This window comes from Lepidochelys olivacea, assembly GCF_965140295.1.
Source record: "Lepidochelys olivacea isolate rLepOli2 genome assembly, chromosome: 8".
NCBI classification, from domain to species: Eukaryota; Metazoa; Chordata; order Testudines; family Cheloniidae; genus Lepidochelys; species Lepidochelys olivacea.
The window spans coordinates 108,886,640-108,906,792 of NC_140418.1; the positions used below are offsets into that span (position 1 = coordinate 108,886,640).

Genomic DNA, 20,153 nt, shown 5'->3' on the forward strand with positions numbered 1-20,153 from the left:
TCACTTGTGTCATGAACACAGAGCATACTGAGCATTTTGATGGAGAATGACCTCTTCCCAAACACAGAAGATATCTAGTATGAGTATCGCCTGCCAGGAACCTGATGGACAGGAAACCTATTTCTTAAAGCACAGCTTCTTAGTCTTCATTTCTGTCATCCTGGTACTAACAGAATTTATCTAGAACTATTCAGAACTACTTAAATTTTAAACTAACTATGACTGAATTAACTAGAGTAAAACTAATCTAACTAGGCACTTGAAGTACAGATCCAGGACAATCCCAGAGCAGTTCCTAATCCATCAGATGGTCATGGCTGGAAGGAATTGAGGTGAGGAACTGAGGAACATCTTTTATACCCTCAACCTCACAATCACTGAGGGGAGGAGCAAGGAAGGCACTTGAGGGCTCTAGTGGGCACTGTTAGCTAAGATTCCATCACCCAGGCTGCACCAGTTGGAGCATCCCATGACTGGGAATATGCAGAGGATACTTGAAGAAGAATTACATTATACAAAGAAAACCCTGATATTCACATATAGTGGAGACCCCTTCCTCCTGCAATTTACACCGTGAAAGTGTAAACTTTCACACAGAGACTGGAAATAGCAACTGTTCCAGCCATCTCTTCCCTTACAGATCCCACTCCACCCCATCCATCACTTTGAGAAAACACGGCACTTTTAAACACCTTCTCTTCAGCAACTTAGAAAACTTCCAGAGTTCCAGTCTAAGTGGAATTCTGGGAGGGTATCAAACAGAAATCTTCTCAGACTCCTGAGAATCTACTGCAGCAAGGAAGCCTGAGAAAGAGGAATTCTCTGGTGTGCAGCTTCTCCCTCCATCTGCCCCTGCCAGGAGCAAAGAAAATGGGCCATGTACCTGCATGATCCGCACATTATCAGCTCGGTGGATCTCACTTTCCTTCACCACCTTCTTCTTCAGCGTTGCCAGATTTCTCTCAAGATGCTCTCTCTGCCGGGTGTACTCCTGCTGCAGATCTGTGTCAACCCCCACAATCTCCACCTGACGAGAGACAATACACAGGCTCAGAAGATGTGACACCAGAGATGCGCTCATCTACCATGGAGAGGAAAGACCCTTAACTCACCATGTCTGCCTGCTGCACGTATTTGCCGTAGAGTTCCCGGATCCCCTCCTTCAGTTTTTTGGGCTCCTGGATGAAGCCCACACAATTATGAAGATCCGTTTTAAACCGCTTCACAAGAGCTTCCATGTCTCGCTCCTGCAAGAATTATACATGAACAACCACTCAGGGAACACTGTCATGCATGAGGACCTCCTGGAAGCTCTAGCTGAATTGTTGAGAATCCTCATGTGTTCTTATTTTTTGTTTTTAAGAATGTGCCATCTGGACATCTCCCAGTTGGAGAGAGAACCTTCTTGGCCTTTGAGTGCTGTCACACTTAAGACAGTAACAAACCTTGCCAATAACTAACACTTCTCACCCCATGGGAATTGCATTGTTACTTGTACTGCACTAGTACTTGGAGGCCCCATTCAGGTTAAGGATCCTATTATCTTGGACACTGCACAAACACTAGGGTGACCAGACAGCAAATGTGAAAAATCGGGACGGGGTGGGGGTAATAGGAGCCTATATAAGAAAAAGCCCCCAAAATCGGGACTGTCCCTATAAAATTGGGACATCTGGTCACCCTAACAAACACATAGGCAGATGTAGTTCCTACCCAAAGAGCTTACAATCTTACTAGAAACAAGATGCAACAAGTAAATGTAACAGGTGACAGGACAGAAAAACAGGTGCCGATGGTAGCTATGTTCTTAACTTGATGGCTTCATATCAACACCCTCTCCTCATTCTCTCTGGCGCAAAGTTTCTTATTTGCTCACTCTATACACGGATGGGTAGGATCTCCTGGAGGACTAACATGAAGGGGAAAGGAGTCCAGGAGAGCCGGCTGTATTTCAAGGAATCCCTGTTGAGGTTACAGGGACAAACCATCCCGATGTGTCGAAAGAATAGTAAATATGGCAGGCGACCAGCTTGGCTTAACCATGAAATCCTAGCGGATCTTAAACATAAAAAAAGAAGCTTACAAGAAGTGGAAGGTTGGACATATGACCAGGGAAGAGTATAAAAATATTGCTCGGGCATGTAGGAATGAAATCAGGAGGGCCAAATCGCACCTGGAGCTGCAGCTAGGAAGAGATGTCAAGAGTAACAAGAAGGGTTTCTTCAGGTATGTTGGCAACAAGAAGAAAGCCAAGGAAAGTGTGGGCCCCTTAATGAATGAGGGAGGCAACCTAGTGACAGAGGATGTGGAAAAAGCTAATGTACTCAATGCTTTTTTTGCCTCTGTCTTCACGAACAAGGTCAGCTCCCAGACTGCTGCACTGGGCATCACAACATGGGGAATAGATGGCCAGCCCTCTGTGGAGAAAGAGGTGGTTAGGGACTATTTAGAAAAGCTGGACGTGAACAAGTCCATGGGGCCGGACGAGTTGCATCCGAGAGTGCTAAAGGAATTGGCGGCTGTGATTGCAGAGCTATTGGCCATTGTCTTTGAAAACTCGTGGCGAGCGGGGGAAGTCCCGATGACTGGAGAGAGGCTGGTGTGGTGCCAATCTTTGAAAAGGGGAAGGAGGAGGATCCTGGGAGCTGCAGGCCAGTCAGCCTCACCTCAGTCCCCGGAGGGACCATGGAATCATAGAATCATAGAATATCAGGGTTGGAAGGGACCTCAGGAGGTCATCTCGTCCAACCCCCCCACTCAAAAGCAGGACCCACCCCCAAAGAATCCTCAAAGATTCAATCCTGAAGCACTTACATGAGAGGAAAGTGATCAGGAACAGTCAGCATGGATTCACCAAGGGAAGGTCATGCCTGACTAATCTAATCGCCTTCTATGATGAGACTACTGGTTCTGTGGATGAAGGGAAGGCGGTGGATGTATTGTTTCTTGACTTTGGCGGGGCTTTTGACATGGTCTCCCACAGTGTTCTTGTCAGCAGGTTGAAGAAGTATGGGCTGGATGAGTGCACTGTAGGGTGGGTAGAGAGTTGGCTAGATTGTCGGGCTTGGCGGGTGGCGATCAGTGGCTCCATGTCTGGTTGGCAGCCGGTGTCGAGTGGAGTGCCCCGGGGGTCGGTCCTGGGGCCGGTTTTGTTCAATATCTTCATAAATGATCTGGAGGATGGTGTGGATTGCACTCTCAGCAGGTTTGCAGATGATACTGGACTGGGGGGAGCGGTAGATGCGCTGGAGGGCGGGGCTGGGATGCAGAGGGACCTAGACGGATTGGAGGATTGGGCCGGAAGAAGTCTGATGGGGTTCAATAGGGATAGGTGCAGGGTCCTGCACTTGGAACAGAAGAACCCAATGCGCAGCTGCAGACTGGGGACCGAGTGGCTAGGCAGCAGTTCTGCGGAGGGGGACCTGGGGGTGGCAGTGGACGAGAGGCTGGATGTGGGTCAGCAGTGTGCCCTTGTTGCCAAGAGGGCCGGTGGCATTTTGAGATGTGTGGGTGGGGGCGTGGCGAGCGGATCGAGGGGCGTGGTCGTCCCCCTCTATTCGACATTGGTCGGGCCTCGTCTGGAGTGCTGTGTCCGGTTTTGGGCCCCTCACTGCAGGAGGGATGTCGGTGGACTGGAGAGAGTCCAGTGAAGGGCAACAGAGATGATTGGGGGTCTGGAGCACATGGCTTGTGGGGGGAGGCTGGGGGAACTGGGATTGTTTGGTCTGCAGAGGAGAGGAATGGGGGGGGATTTGGTGGGTGCTTTCGGCTACCTGGGAGGTGGTTCCGGAGGGGATGGTTCTGGACTGTTCTCAGTGGTGGAGGAGGACAGGACAAGGAGTGGTGGTCCCGGGTTGCAGTGGGGGAGGTTTAGGTTGGATATTGGGAAAAACTTTTTCACTGGGAGGTGAAACACTGGAGTGCGTTGCCTCTGGAGGTGGTGGAATCTCCTTCCTTGGAGGTTTTTGGGGTCAGGCTTGACGGGGCCCTGGCTGGGATGATTTGGTTGGGATTGGTCCTGCTTTGGGCAGGGGGTTGGACTGGATGGCCTCCTGGGGTCCCTTCCAACCCTGATATTCTATGATACCCTGCCTGCTTCCCCAATCCTATCCTTGGCTACTAAATTCCTTCATGCCCACTTTCAAACCTCTTGCTTCTTCCTCTCTGACCTTTCATACACCTCTGACATGGTTCCTTCCACTATAAGTATGCTTTGATATCCATCCACAACTCCCTCCCCGTACCTTTCCTGACTAATTACTGCATGTCATTGCAGAGGTCCAGCCCAGATGGTACTCTTGGGAGGGAATAGGTTGCTGAGGCCATATATTCCCAAACTCTCTGCCTTGGGTGTGGCAGAGAGGTTCGTTTAGCCCTCTCCCCAACTACTCTATGAATCCTAAGTGAATACACAGATCTTGCAGCATATCCAGAAGGACAATGCACACAGGCTCTGTTAGACCAAATGGCTGGAGCTTCGGTACTATCTACCTCTCTGTAATATCCAACTCTCCCACAAGCCTTCATACTTGGAATGCTTGTGTCTCTGATCCCTCCTGCCAGAGCCTCTCTTCCCCTTCACTTCTGCACAGTACCCAAGAAGGGAAACTCTGACCCCAAAGCCATGCATCTATACTATCCATGTTCCTGACAGCTTGCATTTTGAATGACTTGAGATCTCTGCCATCAAGGTTGTGCCCCATACCTTCTGCTGCTCCTTGTGCATCTCACGGTCAGTGGCCTTTAGCTTCTGTCGTAGCTCTGTGATGTTCAGTTCCAGCTGCATGTTCTGCTGGTGGAAACGTTCCAGTTCTCCCTCCATCTGCAAGGAAGCAAAAGAAGGGGATTGGGACTGTGAAAGAGACATGAGTGAAGGAAAAACACAGATTACAAAACCGAAGGGATCTAATACACAGGCCACAGAACTTCCCCAAAATAATTCCTACAACATATCTTTTATACAAACATCCAATCTTGATTTTAAAATGGTCAGTGGTGGATAATCTATCATGACTCTTGGCAAATTGTTCCAATGGTTAATTACCCTCACTGTCAAAAATGTAAGCCTTATTTCCAGTCTGAATTTGTCTAGCTTCAACTTCCAGCCATTGGACTGTGTTAGACCAGAGATGGGCAAACTACGGCCTGCGGGCCACATCCAGCCTGCGGGACCGTCCTGCCCGGCCCTTGAGCTCCTGGCCAGGGAGGCTAGCACCCGGCCCCTCCCCTGCTGTCCCCTCTCCCCCGCAGTCTCACCTCACCGTGCCACCAGCGCTCTGGATGGTGTGGTTGCGCGCTCCTGCCGAGCAGAGAGGCAGTGTGTCTAGCTCCGGCCAGGGGGTGCGGCTGCCAGACATGCTGCTTTGAGTGGCATGGTAAGGGGGCCGGGGGTTGGATAAGGGGCGAGGGGTCCTGGGGGGCAGTCAGGGGACAGGGAGCGATTGGATGGGGCAGAGGTTCTGCAGGGAGGTTGGAGAATAGGGAACAGTGGGGGGTTGGATAGGCATGGGGTCCCGGGGGGGGCCTGTCAGGGGGCGGGGTGTGTGGATAGGGGGCAGGAGACTGGGAGCAGTGGGGATTGGATAAGGGGTGGGACGCTGGGGGGCAGTTAGGGGCAGGGGAACCTGGGAGGGGGTGGTTAGGATGGGTCGGGAGTTCTGAGGAGGGCAGTCAGGGGGCAGGAAGTGGGAGGGGGTGGATAGGGGGTGGGGGCCAGGCTGTTTGGGGAGGCACAGCCTTCTCTACCTGGCCCTCCATACAGTTTTGCAACCCCGATGTGGCCCTCGGGCCAAAAAGTTTGCCCACCCCTGTATTAGACCTTTCTCTGCTAGATTGACGAGCCCATTAGTAAATATTTGTTGCCCCATGGAGATACTTTTAGACTGTAATCAACTCAGCCTTTAACCTTCTCTTTGTTAAGTTAAATAGACTGAGCACTAGAAGGCAGGTTTTCTCATCCTTTAATCATTCTGGTAGCTCTTCTCTGAACCTTCTCCAATTTAGCAACATCCTTCTTTAGCAACGGCAGGCACCAGCACTGGACACGGTATGACAGCAGTAGTTGTAGCAGTGCCAAATATAGAGGTAGAACAACCTCTCTACTGTTATTCACAATTCCCCTGTTCATGCATCCCAGGATCACATTCACTCTTTTGGCCACAGCCTCATACTGGGAGCTCACGTTCATCTGATTATCCACCATGATCTCCAAATCTTTTTTTTAATCCATTAATTTAACATGTGCCATGTTAATTTTATATTGTTCTAGTTTTTTAAATGAAATTAACATGTCACACATTACCCAGACAGTTAGATAGTTAGCTATCCTCATGTTTAAATAAAATGAAGAAAATAATTTTCTTCCCAAATAATCTAATTTTTTCCCTCTTTGTCACTGGGGGTAGAATGTAAATATCCTGTTCTTGATCACTGCAGCTATTACCACAGAATTAGTGGGAGAAGGGAGGTGGAAACAAGAAAAACATTATCAGATCCTGTACGAGGAGTTAACTGTTTTTTTAACAATTGGTGGACAGGAAGTCAGAGTATATACCACACTGATTTTGCTGGCTGTCAGCGACCCTCCAGAAAGGGCAGAGAAACCTTGTAGAGGTATTTCCAAGGATTTAAAAGACAGGATGAGACATTTCCACCAGTAAAACAGGGTAATTTTAAAGTAGAAACCCTTCTGCTAACTAACTCAGAAAGTGAGGAAGCTGAGCCTACTCCCACATTTTCATCTGGAGAGTTCCTGGTCCTGATGCAAAATCTTGATTTCTAGAGGTGTATCACCTTCCTCTGCTTCATCATATAAGATGTTTTGGATCAGTACAAGGGACTTATTGCTTGGTATCAGATCCGAGTGTCCCAGATCTACAGAAACATCATTGCCTCAATGCAGAACCCAGGTCGTACCTCTTGAAGGAGCTCGATATGGAAATCCTGGAGTTGGACAGTATGGCCAAGGCATCAGTGGAGGCCCTTGCCACTCCTGCCAACTTGCCCAGTCTGGTATAATATCATAGTTAGAAGAATGCATGAATTTATGATAGTCTGATTAAAAAAATACCCCTCAAGATTGAGCCTCTGGAAAAACAGTTTTCAGAGTAGCAGCCATGTTAGTCTGTATTCGCAAAAAGAAAAGGAGTACTTGTGGCACCTTAGAGACTAACCAATTTATTTGAGCATAAGCTTTCGTGAGATACAGCTCACTTCATCGGATGCATTCAGTGGAAAATACAGTGAGGAGATTTATATACACACAGAACATGAAAAAATGGGTGTTATCATACACACTGTAATGAGAGTGATCATTTAAGATGAGCTATTACCAACAGGAGAGCGTGGGAGGAGGGGGGGAGAAAACCTTTTATAGTGATAATCAAGGTGGGCCATTTCCAGCAGTTAACAAGAACGTCTGAGGAACAGTGGGGGGGGGGGAATAAACATGGGGAAATAGTTTTACTTTGTGTAATGACTCATCCACTCCCAGTCTCTATTCAAGCCTAAGTTAATTGTATCCAGTTTGCAAATTAATTCCAATTCAGCAATCTCTCGTTGGAGTCTGTTTTTGAAGTCTTTTTGTTGTAATATTGTGACTTTTAGGTCTGTAATCGAGTGACCAGAGAGATTGAAGTATTCTCTAACTGGTTTATGAATGTTATAATTCTTGACATCCGATTTGTGTCCATTTATTCTTTTACGTAGAGACTGTCCAGTTTGGCCAATGTACATGGCAGAGGGGCATTGCTGGTACATGATGGCATATATCACATTGGTAGATGTGCAGGTGAACGAGCCTCTGATAGTGTGGCTGATGTGATTAGGCCCTATGATGGTGTCCCCTGAATAGATACAGTTGGCAACGGGCTTTGTTGCAAGGATAGGTTCCTGGGTTAGTGGTTCTGTTGTGTGCTGTGTGGTTGCTGGTGAGTATTTGCTTCAGGTTGGGAGGCTGTCTGTAGGCAAGGACTGGCCAGTCTCCCAAGATTTGTGAGAGTGATGGGTCATCCTTCAGGATAGGTTGTAGATCCTTGATGATGCGTTGGAGAGGTTTTAGTTGGGGGCTGAAGGTGATAGACATTTCACATTTGGGGACAATGTATACCTTCAAATCAGCGGCGCTGCTATGGGTACCCGCATGGCCTCACAGTATGCCAACATTTTTATGGCTGACTTAGAACAATGCTTCCTCAGCTCTCGTCCCCTAATGCCCCTACTCTACTTCCGCTATATTGATGACATCTTCATCATCTGGACCCATGGAAAAGAAGCCCTTGAGGAATTCCACCACGATTTCAACAATTTCCATCACACCATCAACCTCAGCCTGGACTAGTCCACACAAGAGATCCACTTCCTAGACACTACACTGCTAATAAGCGATGGTCACATAAACACCACCCTATACCGGAAACCTACTGACCGCTATTCCTACCTACATGCCTCCAGCTTTCACCCAGACCACACCACACGATCCATCGCCTACAGCCAAGCTCTACGATACAACCACATTTGCTCCAACCCCTCAGACAGAGACAAACACCTACAAGATCTCTATCAAGCATTCTTACAACTACAATACCCACCTGCAGAAGTGAAGAAACAGACTGACAGAGCCAGAAGAGTACCCAGAAGTCACCTACTACAGAACAGGCCCAACAAAGAAAATAACAGAACGCCACTAGCCATCACCTTCAGCCCCCAACTAAAACCTCTCCAACGCATCATCAAGGATCTACAACCTATCCTGAAGGACGACCCATCACTCTCACAAATCTTGGGAGACTGGCCAGTCCTTGCCTACAGACAGCCCCCCAACCTGAAGCAAATACTCACCAGCAACCACACACCACACAACAGAACCACTAACCCAGGAACCTATCCTTGCAACAAAGCCCGTTGCCAACTGTATCTATTCAGGGGACACCATCAAAGGGCCTAATCACATCAGCCACACTATCAGAGGCTTGTTCACCTGCACATCTACCAATGTGATATATGCCATCATGTGCCAGCAATGCCCCTCTGCCATGTACATTGGTCAAACTGGACAGTCTCTACGTAAAAGAATAAATGGACACAAATCAGATGTCAAGAATTATAACATTCATAAACCAATCGGAGAACACTTCAATCTCTCTGGTCACTCGATTACAGACCTAAAAGTCGCAATGTCTCACACATACACACACACTTTGTCTCTCTCTCTCTCTCTCTCTGTCACACACACACACTGTCTTTCACACCAATCTCCCAGCACATACTTGTGGTGGTGGTGTTGTTACTACTTGATACTTCCTGCAATGCACGCACACTCTGTAATTGTATTCTTTCAAAGTGCTGTTGTTTGAGTTTTTTGACTGGTCCATGCCATTTATAATTTCTATTTCTCTCTTACGTTTAAATTTAATTCTTTGAGTAGTGAGTACTAAAATGCCTAACCTGTCGTGGCTGAAGTAATTATCCCTATGGTAAATTTTTAAATATATATATCTAGTTTTTTTGTTTCTGTTGGTGGCACACATCTGCACATTACCACGATAATTTGGTGCACATAACAAAATTCATTCCACATATGGATGGGAAAAATTAGAGGGAACATTGCTAGGTACCACTGAATTTTGGGGAGAAGGGAAAGAAATTATGATGACTGGTGTGTGTTGCCTTCCTGGTTCTTGTTCCTGTTTTGTTGCCCGGTTCCTTCTCCGTGAACTTGGTGTTCCTGTCCCTGTTTCTTTTGCAGTGGGGAAAGCTACTCAGGGTCTATTGCTACATATCTCTTGTTCCGACTGTTATATCTTTGTTCAGGCTGTTGCTGACATAACCAGGGCCAAATCGCACCTGGAGCTGCAGCTAGCCAGAGATGTCAAGAGTAACAAGAAGGGTTTCTTCAGGTACGTTGGCAACAAGAAGAAAGCCAAGGAATGTGTGGGCCCCTTACTGAATGAGGGAGGCAACCTAGTGACAGAGGATGTGGAAAAAGCTAATGTACTCAATGCTTTTTTTGCCTCTGTTTTCACTAACAAGGTCAGCTCCCAGACTGCTGCGCTGGGCATCACAAAATGGGGAAGAGATGGCCAGCCCTCTGTGGAGATAGAGGTGGTTAGGGACTATTTAGAAAAGCTGGACGTGCACAAGTCCATGGGGCCGGACGAGTTGCATCCGAGAGTGCTGAAGGAATTGGCGGCTGTGATTGCAGAGCTATTGGCCATTATCTTTGAAAACTCATGGCGAACCGGGGAAGTCCCGGATGACTGGAAAAAGGCTAATGTAGTGCCAATCTTTAAAAAAGGAAAGAAGGAGGATCCTGGGAACTACAGGCCAGTCAGCCTCACCTCAGTCCCTGGAAAAATCATGGAGCAGGTCCTCAAAGAATCAATCCTGATGCACTTGCATGAGAGGAAAGTGATCAGGAACAGCCAGCATGGATTCACCAAGGGAAGGTCATGCCTGACTAATCTAATCGCCTTTTTTGATGAGATTACTGATTCTGTGGATGAAGGGAAAGCAGTGGATGTATTGTTTCTTGACTTTAGCAAAGCTTTTGACACGGTCTGCCACAGTATTCTTGTCAGCAAGTTAAGGAAGTATGGGCTGGATGAATGCACTATAAGGTGGGTAGAAAGCTGGCTAGATTGTCGGGCTCAACGGGTAGTGATCAATGGCTCCATGTCTAGTTGGCAGCCGGTGTCAAGTGGAGTACCCCAAGGGTCGGTCCTGGGGCCGGTTTTGTTCAATATCTTCATAAATGATCTGGAGGATGGTGTGGATTGCACTCTCAGCAAATTTGCGGATGATACGAAACTGGGAGGAGTGGTAGATACGCTGGAGGGGAGGGATAGGATACAGAAGGACCTAGACAAATTGGAGGATTGGGCCAAAAGAAATCTGATGAGGTTCAATAAGGGTAAGTGCAGGGTCTTGCACTTAGGACGGAAGAACCCAATGCACAGCTACAGACTAGGGACCGAATGGCTAGGCAGCAGTTCTGCGGAAAAGGACCTAGGGGTGACAGTGGACAAGAAGCTGGATATGAGTCAGCAGTGTGCCCTTGTTGCCAAGAAGGCCAATGGCATTTTGGGATGTATAAGTAGGGGCATAGCGAGCAGATCGAGGGATGTGATCGTTCCCCTCTATTCGACATTGGTGAGGCCTCATCTGGAGTACTGTGTCCAGTTTTGGACCCCACACTTCAAGAAGGATGTGGATAAATTGGAGAGAGTCCAGCGAAGGGCAACAAAAATGATTAGGGGACTGGAACACATGAGTTATGAGGAGAGGCTGAGGGAGCTGGGATTGTTTAGCCTGCAGAAGAGAAGAATGAGGGGGGATTTGATAGCTGCTTTCAACTACCTGAAAGGGGGTTCCAAAGAGGATGACTCTAGACTGTTCTCAATGGTAGCAGATGACAGAACGAGGAGTAATGGTCTCAAGTTGCAGTGGGGGAGGTTTAGGTTGGATATTAGGGGAAACTTTTTCACTAAGAGGGTGGTGAAACACTGGAATGCGTTACCTAGGGAGGTGGTAGAATCTCCTTCCTTAGAGGTTTTTAAGGTCAGGCTTGACAAAGCCCTGGCTGGGATGATTTAACTGGGAATTGGTCCTGCTTCGAGCAGGAGGTTGGACTAGATGACCTTCTGGGGTCCCTTCCAGCCCTGATATTCTATGATTCTATGATTCTAACCAGTTCATGGTTATTACATGTTTTGACTGACAATCTATTTGTGTTTCTTACTTCATTTTTTCATCAGGGGATTGCTTTTCTGGGGTGCATCAGAATGTAACCGTCATCTAAGAGAACTCTATCACCTCTGTTGCTGTTGTGGATCTCTACCTGAGTGGTATCCCCAATTTATTTTCTTATCGGATCTGGGCTCAGATCTGCATTGAGAGGAAGAGAGTGATCCAACTGTTCTTCCAAAAAGAAAAGGAGTACTTGTGGCACCTTAGAGACTAACCAATTTATTTGAGCATAAGCTTTCATAAGCTACAGCTCACTTCATCAAAAGCATTCAGTGGAAAATACAGTGAGGAGATTTATATACACACAGAACATGAAAAAATGGGTGTTATCATACACACTGTAAGGAGAGTGTAGCAGATGACAGAACGAGGAGTAATGGTCTCAAGTTGCAGTGGGGAAGGTTTAGATTGGATATTAGGAAAAACTTTTTCACTAAGAGGGTGGTGAAACACTGGAATGCGTTACCTAGGGAGGTGGTAGAATCTCCTTCCTTAGAGGTTTTTAAGGTCAGGCTTGACAAAGCCCTGGCTGGGATGATTTAACTGGGAATTGGTCCTGCTTTGAGCAGGGGGTTGGACTAGATGACCTTCTGGGGTCCCTTCCAACCCTGATATTCTATGATTCTATGATTCTATGAGAGTGATCATTTAAGATGAGCTATTACCAGCAGGAGAGCGGGGGGGAAGAAAACCTTTTGTCGTGATAATCAAGGTGGGCCGTTTCCAGCAGTTAACAAGAACGTCTGAGGAACAGTTGGGGGGCGGGGGGGAATAAACATGGGGAAATAGTTTTACTTTGTGTAATGACGCATCCACTCCCAGTCTTTATTCAAGCCTAAGTTAATTGTATCCAGTTTGCAAATTCATTCCAATTCAGCAGTCACTCGTTGGAGTCTGTTTTTGAAGGCTTTTTGATGTACTAAAATAGGGCATAGGAAGCCCACCTATGTATTGAGAGAGGCCAAAGAATGAACATAAACCATTATGATCAGTGGGTAGGGTAGTGAAGCAACAACTTGCAGCTGTTCAGGTGTCAGTTTCACACCATCATCTGACAGAGAATGTCCTAGAAATGCTACAGCATCTTAACTACACTTGGCTGCATTCAACTTTATGTCAGCTTGTTGGAGTTGGGTTAGTACCTGATCCAGAAAAGAATCATGTTCAGGAAAGGTCTTAGTAAAGATGAGAATGTGATCCAAATAGCAATATGCACCCTGGATATTATCAAAGAGCTGAGAGACAACTCTCTGAAATACCTCCAGAGCAGAGACTAAGCCAGAAGGAAGTCACTGCTAGCAGTACCTCCCAAATGATGTGCTGAAAGTCAATAGTAGCTGCAAACTCTCTGTCACAAGTATTTGCCAATAACTTGATTGGTAGTCCAACAGACAGAAAATTCAAGATCCACTTACCAAGCAAATCTCTTTGAAGATTGGCAGTTGAAACCGCTCACATTTGACATATTTATTAAGTGCCTGTGACACAGTGTACCCGGTACACTGCTGGAGGCCCTACAATCCTACTACATCCAGCCCCAGAAAGGAGTAGCAGAAATGGGTCCTCTAGGCCTGCCTAGAGATGCCTTGTGGAAGCAGCCAATCAGAATGGAAGCAGCCAATGAGCAGGCTCAGCTAAGAGGAGCAGCAGGGCTGTTCTTGGCTGGGACCAGAAGGGCGAGGAACGGTGCTCCTCTCTGGCCAAAGGAGCTTAACAGGCTGCATTTACTGGACCTGGGAGAGAGGACCTGAGAACTTTAGCCCTAAGGTAATGGGAAAAGGTAAAGGGTCCAGGTGGGAAGAGGCCCAGGGAATGCAGCAGCAATTAAAGGAAGCCATACATGGTTGCTGTTTATAGGGTCTCTGGATTGGAATTCAGAATAGTGGGTGGGCCCAGGTTCTCCCAACAGCCACTTGCAAAGTGGCCTAAGCCCTGAGAAGGGTACAAAGCTCTTTCAGAAGCCCAAGAATAGGCTGGATTTAAAGGGCCCGGAGATGGGGCTGAAGACTCTGGTGAGGGCAGACAGTTTAGTGAACTCTTTGCTACCGTGGAAGGGGTATATTTGTGACTCTGTGACTTGAATGGAAGGCTGAGCCATTGAAGATCCACCTAGTGAGGCTGGCAACCTACAGGGAATACCAGGAACAGAAAAAGACTGCAGTACCGCAACAGCCACTAGAGGGCACTTAGGAGGTGAGTGCCGCCTACCACAGTGCCCTAAAATCTGTGCGCAGTTGAATACTGGCATCCTACTTATACAAGATCACTGTGGATGAGCTCCAGTCTGTAGACCCTTCCGTCTCCACCATTATCTTTCATGTGCTGCAGTTCTGCTCAGATCTTGTCCACAAGTGCAAGGAGGTAAACAACGTGCAAGTGGTATACAATGTGCAGGTGGTGCAAAGGGCTTGGCATTCAAAGGTAACGCAGAGAGAACACACACTGTCTCCATTAAATAATTTCTGGTGTCTCTGAACAATACTTTGGGCATTCCCTTCTATTCTAGCCAACATAGCCACACCTGAGGTGTCCTGTGCAAATTCATGTATAATACCAAGCTGTAAGCACAGATCATACAACAATAATGTGACAGCATTAACAACTGAGCCTTTAACAATGTAAAACTATGACGTCCAGGCTATGACTTTGTAAAGCACAGAGGATACAGCTTCACCCACTGTCTGCAAGGCATACAAATTCCAAGCTTTTATCACCACTGTACTCAGACAATGTCCAAACTGGGAACTAACTCAGAGGGGAGAACGTTAAGTTCAGCACCCATATCCACCATGCACTTGAGTGGTGTACCATTAATTTCCACAATACAGGATACCAGCTCCAGCACTTTGCCACATGAGAAGACTGTAGTAAAGGAAATATTAGAGTCTCTGGTAACAATAGTCTCATGTGGTTCTACATTCACAGTATGCACTTCAGGCCTCCTATCTCTGTGAACCACTGTACCATGTCACCATAACTTAAAGAGGCCTTCCTTCCCACAAGCCTGGAACACAGTAGTTCTAACTGGGCAGGTAGGGAAACTGGCAAAGTGACCTATACTACCACAGCAGAAACAGTGAGGAACTGACAACTTTAGCTGCTGAGGCCTTGGAGAGAGAGAGTAGGTAGCATTGTATGACTATGGGTGATGGAAGTAGGAGGAGCAGCTGATGGTTTAAATGTAGACACAAAGGTTGCAACAGGCTGAATCATAGAACCCTTTTCAGCTCTAGCCCTCTCAAATGCCTCACTCTTAGCAACCGTGACATTAAAAATTAGCATTCTAACATCTTCTGCCAGTAGCCATTTGCCCAAGCAGTCACTGACTACATCAAATCACAGAAATATTCCTGAAACTGATCATAGAATCATAGAATCATAGAAGATGAGGGTTGGAAGAGACCTCAGGAGATCATCTAGTCCAACCCCCTGCTCAAAGCAGGACCAACACCAACTAAATCATCACAGCCAGGGCTTTGTCAAGCCAGGCCTTAAAAACCTCTAAGGATGGAGATTCCACCACCTCCTTAGGTAACCCATTCCAGTGCCTCATCACCCTCCTGGTGAAAGTGTTTCCTAATATCCAACCTAGACCTCCCCCACTGCAATTTGAGACCATTGCTCCTTGTTCTGTCATCTGCCACCACTGAGAACAGCCAAGCTCCATCCTCTTTGGAACCCCCCCTTCAGGTAACTGAAAGCTGCTATCAAATCCCCCCTCACTCCTCTTCTGCAGACTAAACCACCCCAGTTCCCTCAGCCTCTCCTCGTAAGTCATGTGCTCCAGTCCCCTAATCATTTTCGTTGCCCTCCACTGGACTCTCTCCAATTTGTCCACATCCCTTCTGTAGTGGGGGGACCAAAACTGGACACAGTACTCCAGATGTAGCCTCACCAGTGCCAAATAGAGGGGAATAATCACTTCCCTCGATCTGCTGGCAATGCTCCTACTAATGCAGCCCAATATGCCATTGGCCTTCTTCGCAACAAGGGCACACAGATGACTCATGTCCAGCTTCTCGTCCACTGTCACCCCTAGGTCCTTTTCTGCAAAACTGCCGCTTAGTTGGTCCCCTTCCTATAGCGGTGCATGGGATTCTTCCATCCTAAGTGCAGGACTCTTCACTTGTCCTTGTTGAACCTCATCAGATTTCTTTTAGCCTAATCCTCCAATTTGTCTACCTCACTCTGGACCAACATTCCCTCTAATTTTTGACAGGCCGTGTGTGCAAAAAATTTCTTCTGTGCAAATTATTGTGCGCACAGTGTTTCGCCGTGTGCACGGGGTTTAGGATCTGTGTGCACACGCACAGCTTAGAGGGAACAGTGCACTGGACCCTATCCCTACTCTCCAGCGTATCTACCGCTCCCCCTCGATTGTTGATCTGTGAACTTGCTGAGGGTTCAATTAATCCCATCATCCAGATTCATTAATAAAGATGTTGAACAAAACCAGCCCCAGGACCGACCCCTGAGGCACTCTGCTTGATACCAGCTGCCAACTAGACCGAGCCGTTGATCACTACCCATTGAGCCCGACAATCTAGCCAGCTTTCTATCCACCTTATAGTCCATTCATCCAATCCATACTACTTTAACTTGCTGACAAGAATATTGTGGGAGACCGTATCAAAAGCTTTTCTAAAGTCAAGATATATCACATCCACCGCTCTCCCCATATCCACAAAGCCAGTTATTTAATCATAGAAGGCAATCAGGTTGGTCAGGGATGACTTGCCCTTGGTGAATCCATGTTGACTGTTCCTGATCACCTTCCTCTCATCATGATGTCCTCAAATTCCTGGGTCAACTGCCACAAATGACATGCAAACTCACACAAGGTTTTGTTGGGTGGCTGGTGAGCTTCAAAAAACGTTTTCCTCTTTAACAGAACAGAATTGCCAGTGCCAAAATACTCGTGACACTGAACAGTTACATAAAAGGAGAACCTGGGCTTTGAGAATCCATCATAAATATCAGTGCCATTATGGCGTAAGCAGTTCTGCAACAAGGGTAACCTAGCAACCTCACAGTCAGCACAAGCTGCATATAGTTCAAAAAATTCCTAATAACGTATCAATTCAACAGGCTGCATGGGTTTCAGAATAGATATAGGTTTCAGAGTAGCAGCCGTGTTAGTCTGTATCCGCAAAAAGAAAAGGAATACTTGTGGCACCTTAGAGACTAACCAATTTATTTGAGCATAAGCTTTCGTGAGCTACAGCTCACTTCATCGGTCAGTAGGTTTCCGGTATAGGGTGGTGTTTATGTGACCATCGCTTATTAGCATTGTAATGTAGCACAGCTTATGCTCAAATAAATTGTTAGTCTCTGAGGTGCCACAAAGTACTCCTTTTCTTTTTGAGAATAGATATACTCATCACCATAATGTTACACTCTGATACATCCCAGAGCAGTAATCCCAAAAGCAAAAACAAACAAACTAAGCAAGACACACAGGTAGGTTGTCAATCAAAACATGTAATAACCATAAACTGATTAGGTCAGCAACAATCTCAACAAAACATAACAGTTCAAATAGCAGATATGTAGTAGCAGGTCCTAAGGAGCTTTTCCCTGCAAAAGAAAAAGGAACAGGAACACTGAGTTCAGGGATCAAGAACCAGGAAACAAAACAGAAACAGGAATCAGGAAGACAACACACACACCAGGTTGTCAAGGTGACCCTATAGGTGTCCTGGGAGATGGAGGTAACATAATCAAAGACTCATGTGGTGAGGAAACAGCTTTGTGTCACTTGTGAGAAGGAGAGCTTTGTGACAAATCCTTATCCAAACATCTTTCTTCTTGTCTCAGCGAAGAACCTAGAAGATCCAAGTAACACAGTTACACATGTACCTGTGTGGTAACCACATAAGATGGTGCTGATGGAATACCTGGATCTGCTAATTTCTTAGGAACTAAGCAAAGAAGATAATTTGATGATACTGTCTGTTTTAGATCTCACCTCTGTGGTGCATCGAGGATCCACATACTTACAATCTGGAGGATCCCCAGAATGAGAAACAATGCCACACACCAAAAGATGTTTAGTCTTGGCCTTTTTTCTCAAAACTGAAGGTCCCAGTTCTGCAGAGGCCTCAGGTATAGACTGTCTTTTGTCCAAGACTGTTTCAATTACTGTCTGTACCCTTATTAGAAATGGGTCCAAGGGTTTTGTTACCAAATGCTCAATCTTTTCAAATCTGGAGCTTGGTGCCAAAGTTGATGCTTTGTAAGTAGAAGGTTTCCTGATACCAGAAGGTCCTGAAGTCTATTCAGGCCTCTTATCTCTTTTATCTGGAGCATTAGGAACCTCAGATCCACAGGTTTTAACTGATAAGGCTTCTTCCAGAAAGAGGGCCTCAAGTCTGTTCTGCCTCTCCTTTCTAGCTTGCAGTGTGAAAATCCTGCAGACAGTGCAATGAGAAGGGGGTGCCCTTCTCCTAAGCACCATGCATAGGTGTCTGATGCCTGGAAAACTGCAGGACATGACAAATATCTTTTAAATCTGTATTTCTTGTTCTTCAAATCTGCCATTGCTAACAGTAATACTAATAGTTGTTAATACTTTAAGTGTTAGTAACTATATAATTATTAAAAGAGTAAAGATCTTGACACTGAAGAAGGCTCACATGAATCCATGGTCAGTGGTTGGAACTGAGGCAGCAACTGCTGCCATGCCTGTTTGTATAGCCCCACCCTCAGAATGTGCTTGAACGCTGAGAGTAGGGGTGGGGATGTGTGAGTACTCTAACAGGCATAATTAATAGAAGACTACACCATTCAACAACATCAATGGGCACATATCCCAAGAGTGGCCACTCCAAGAAAAAGGTAGTCTATACCATGGTGGCACTCTCCACTCCAACCAATAATCCACGTGCAGATATGGTTCACTGTAATACAAAGAGTTCTCAGGGACTGTTTGAGAGCCCAAAAGTTTCATCCCAGATGAAGGCTGGAACCAAGTGGTCCGTGATACAATTCCAACTGTTGTTCTAATCTAGGATCTGAAACAGAAATTATGGGTGATAATAAAGGTTCCAGAACTGAAGACAAATATCTAGCTGGGGAACTGGATGGTATCTTAGGACAAGACAGGTAAGTTAACAACTGACTTTCTTCTACTCATCTTCTCATTTCCATAGGGCACATCTCTGTTCAAGGAGAGCTCTCTTTCCAGAGTCAGTAATATTGGAGCCGAATGTATGGGAGACATTGGATCTGAATAATGAATCTGAGAGTGCACTATAACAGAATTGCTTCTCCTTGGGCTGCCACCCTAACGTGGTGGAGAAGCTTGTATGTGCTAAAGGTCCCAAGAACAATGCCATCGGGAGCCTTGTACTCCTGGTAGGGTCACCCAATAACTGAACTCCAGTAGGCAGATGATTGTGCTGTAGTTGCACACTCAAAGGAGGATCTAAATAGCCCTTAACTGCTTCTCTGAAGCTTACAAAAGCCTAGGGCTAACCCTGAACATTGGCAAAACAAAAGTTCTCCACCAGCCGGCTCCCAGTCAATCATCAGACTCGGCAAGGAAGTTCTACATTGACAGAGAAGAACTGGAAGAACTGGAAAAATAACACTTTGCCTACCTTCACAGCCATCTCTCACAGGGGGCAAACACAGACATCGAGATTCAGCAAGCCTTGCCTTTGGCAGACTGTCTCGACAGGAGTTCAATAATCACAACATCAGAACACACACTAGACTTTCAGTTTATAAAGTGATGGTAATCCCAACTCTCCTCTATGGCTGCAAGACTTGGGTGACCTACAGAAAACATCTGAAAAACCTAGAATGCCAGCACCAGCACTTTCTCCGGAAGATCTTCAACAAGAAGTGGGAGGATCACCGCACTAACTTCAGTGTCCTCATGGAGGCCAACACCTTCAGTATTGAGGCCCTGATTATCTAGCATCAGCTGAGATGGAGCGGGCACTGTGTGCACGTGCCTGATGCATGCCTACCAAAACAATTACTGTACCAACTTACCAAAGGAGAAAGGAAAAGGGGAGGCCAAAAGAAATGCTTTAAAGACACCCTTAAGACAAACATCAAGAGATGTGACATTGATAGCATGCACTCGGAGACAGTAGCCCAGAACAGGGCTAACTGGCAAAGACTTGTCAGAGAAGGGATGATCACTTTTGAGGAAAATTGCCTTGCCCTGGTCGCAGAAAAATGACAGAAAAGAAAGGACAGATGACTGTTATGCAGCAATCATGGCCCAACCCTGTCTTCCAACATCACCTGCAATGTTTGCCAGTGAATTTGCGGCGTAAGGATTGGACTCCTCCAGTCACCAAAGGACACGCACAAAAAAACAACCTGTGGAAGAGATCATCCTCGACCCTGAGGGATCGCAGACAATGATAACAGAACGGCCAGAGCTGTAGTGG

The 20,153-nt window shown here is 46.5% G+C and overlaps 1 protein-coding gene across 7 annotated transcripts in view; it reads right to left on the minus strand.

Annotated features, from left to right (window-relative positions):
• CFAP57 (cilia and flagella associated protein 57) overlaps positions 1 to 20,153 on the minus strand; it is a 152,295-nt gene that overhangs the window by 37,073 nt on the left and 95,069 nt on the right. For all 7 annotated transcript variants that reach the window (XM_084635974.1, XM_084635972.1, XM_084635970.1 and 4 more), the window contains 3 exons: positions 4,706 to 4,822; positions 1,113 to 1,247; positions 884 to 1,027 (listed from right to left, as the gene is read on the minus strand). In XM_084635974.1, coding sequence (XP_084492100.1) covers positions 884 to 1,027; positions 1,113 to 1,247; positions 4,706 to 4,822 — 396 coding nt within the window. The remainder of the gene's footprint in view (positions 1 to 883; positions 1,028 to 1,112; positions 1,248 to 4,705; positions 4,823 to 20,153) is intronic.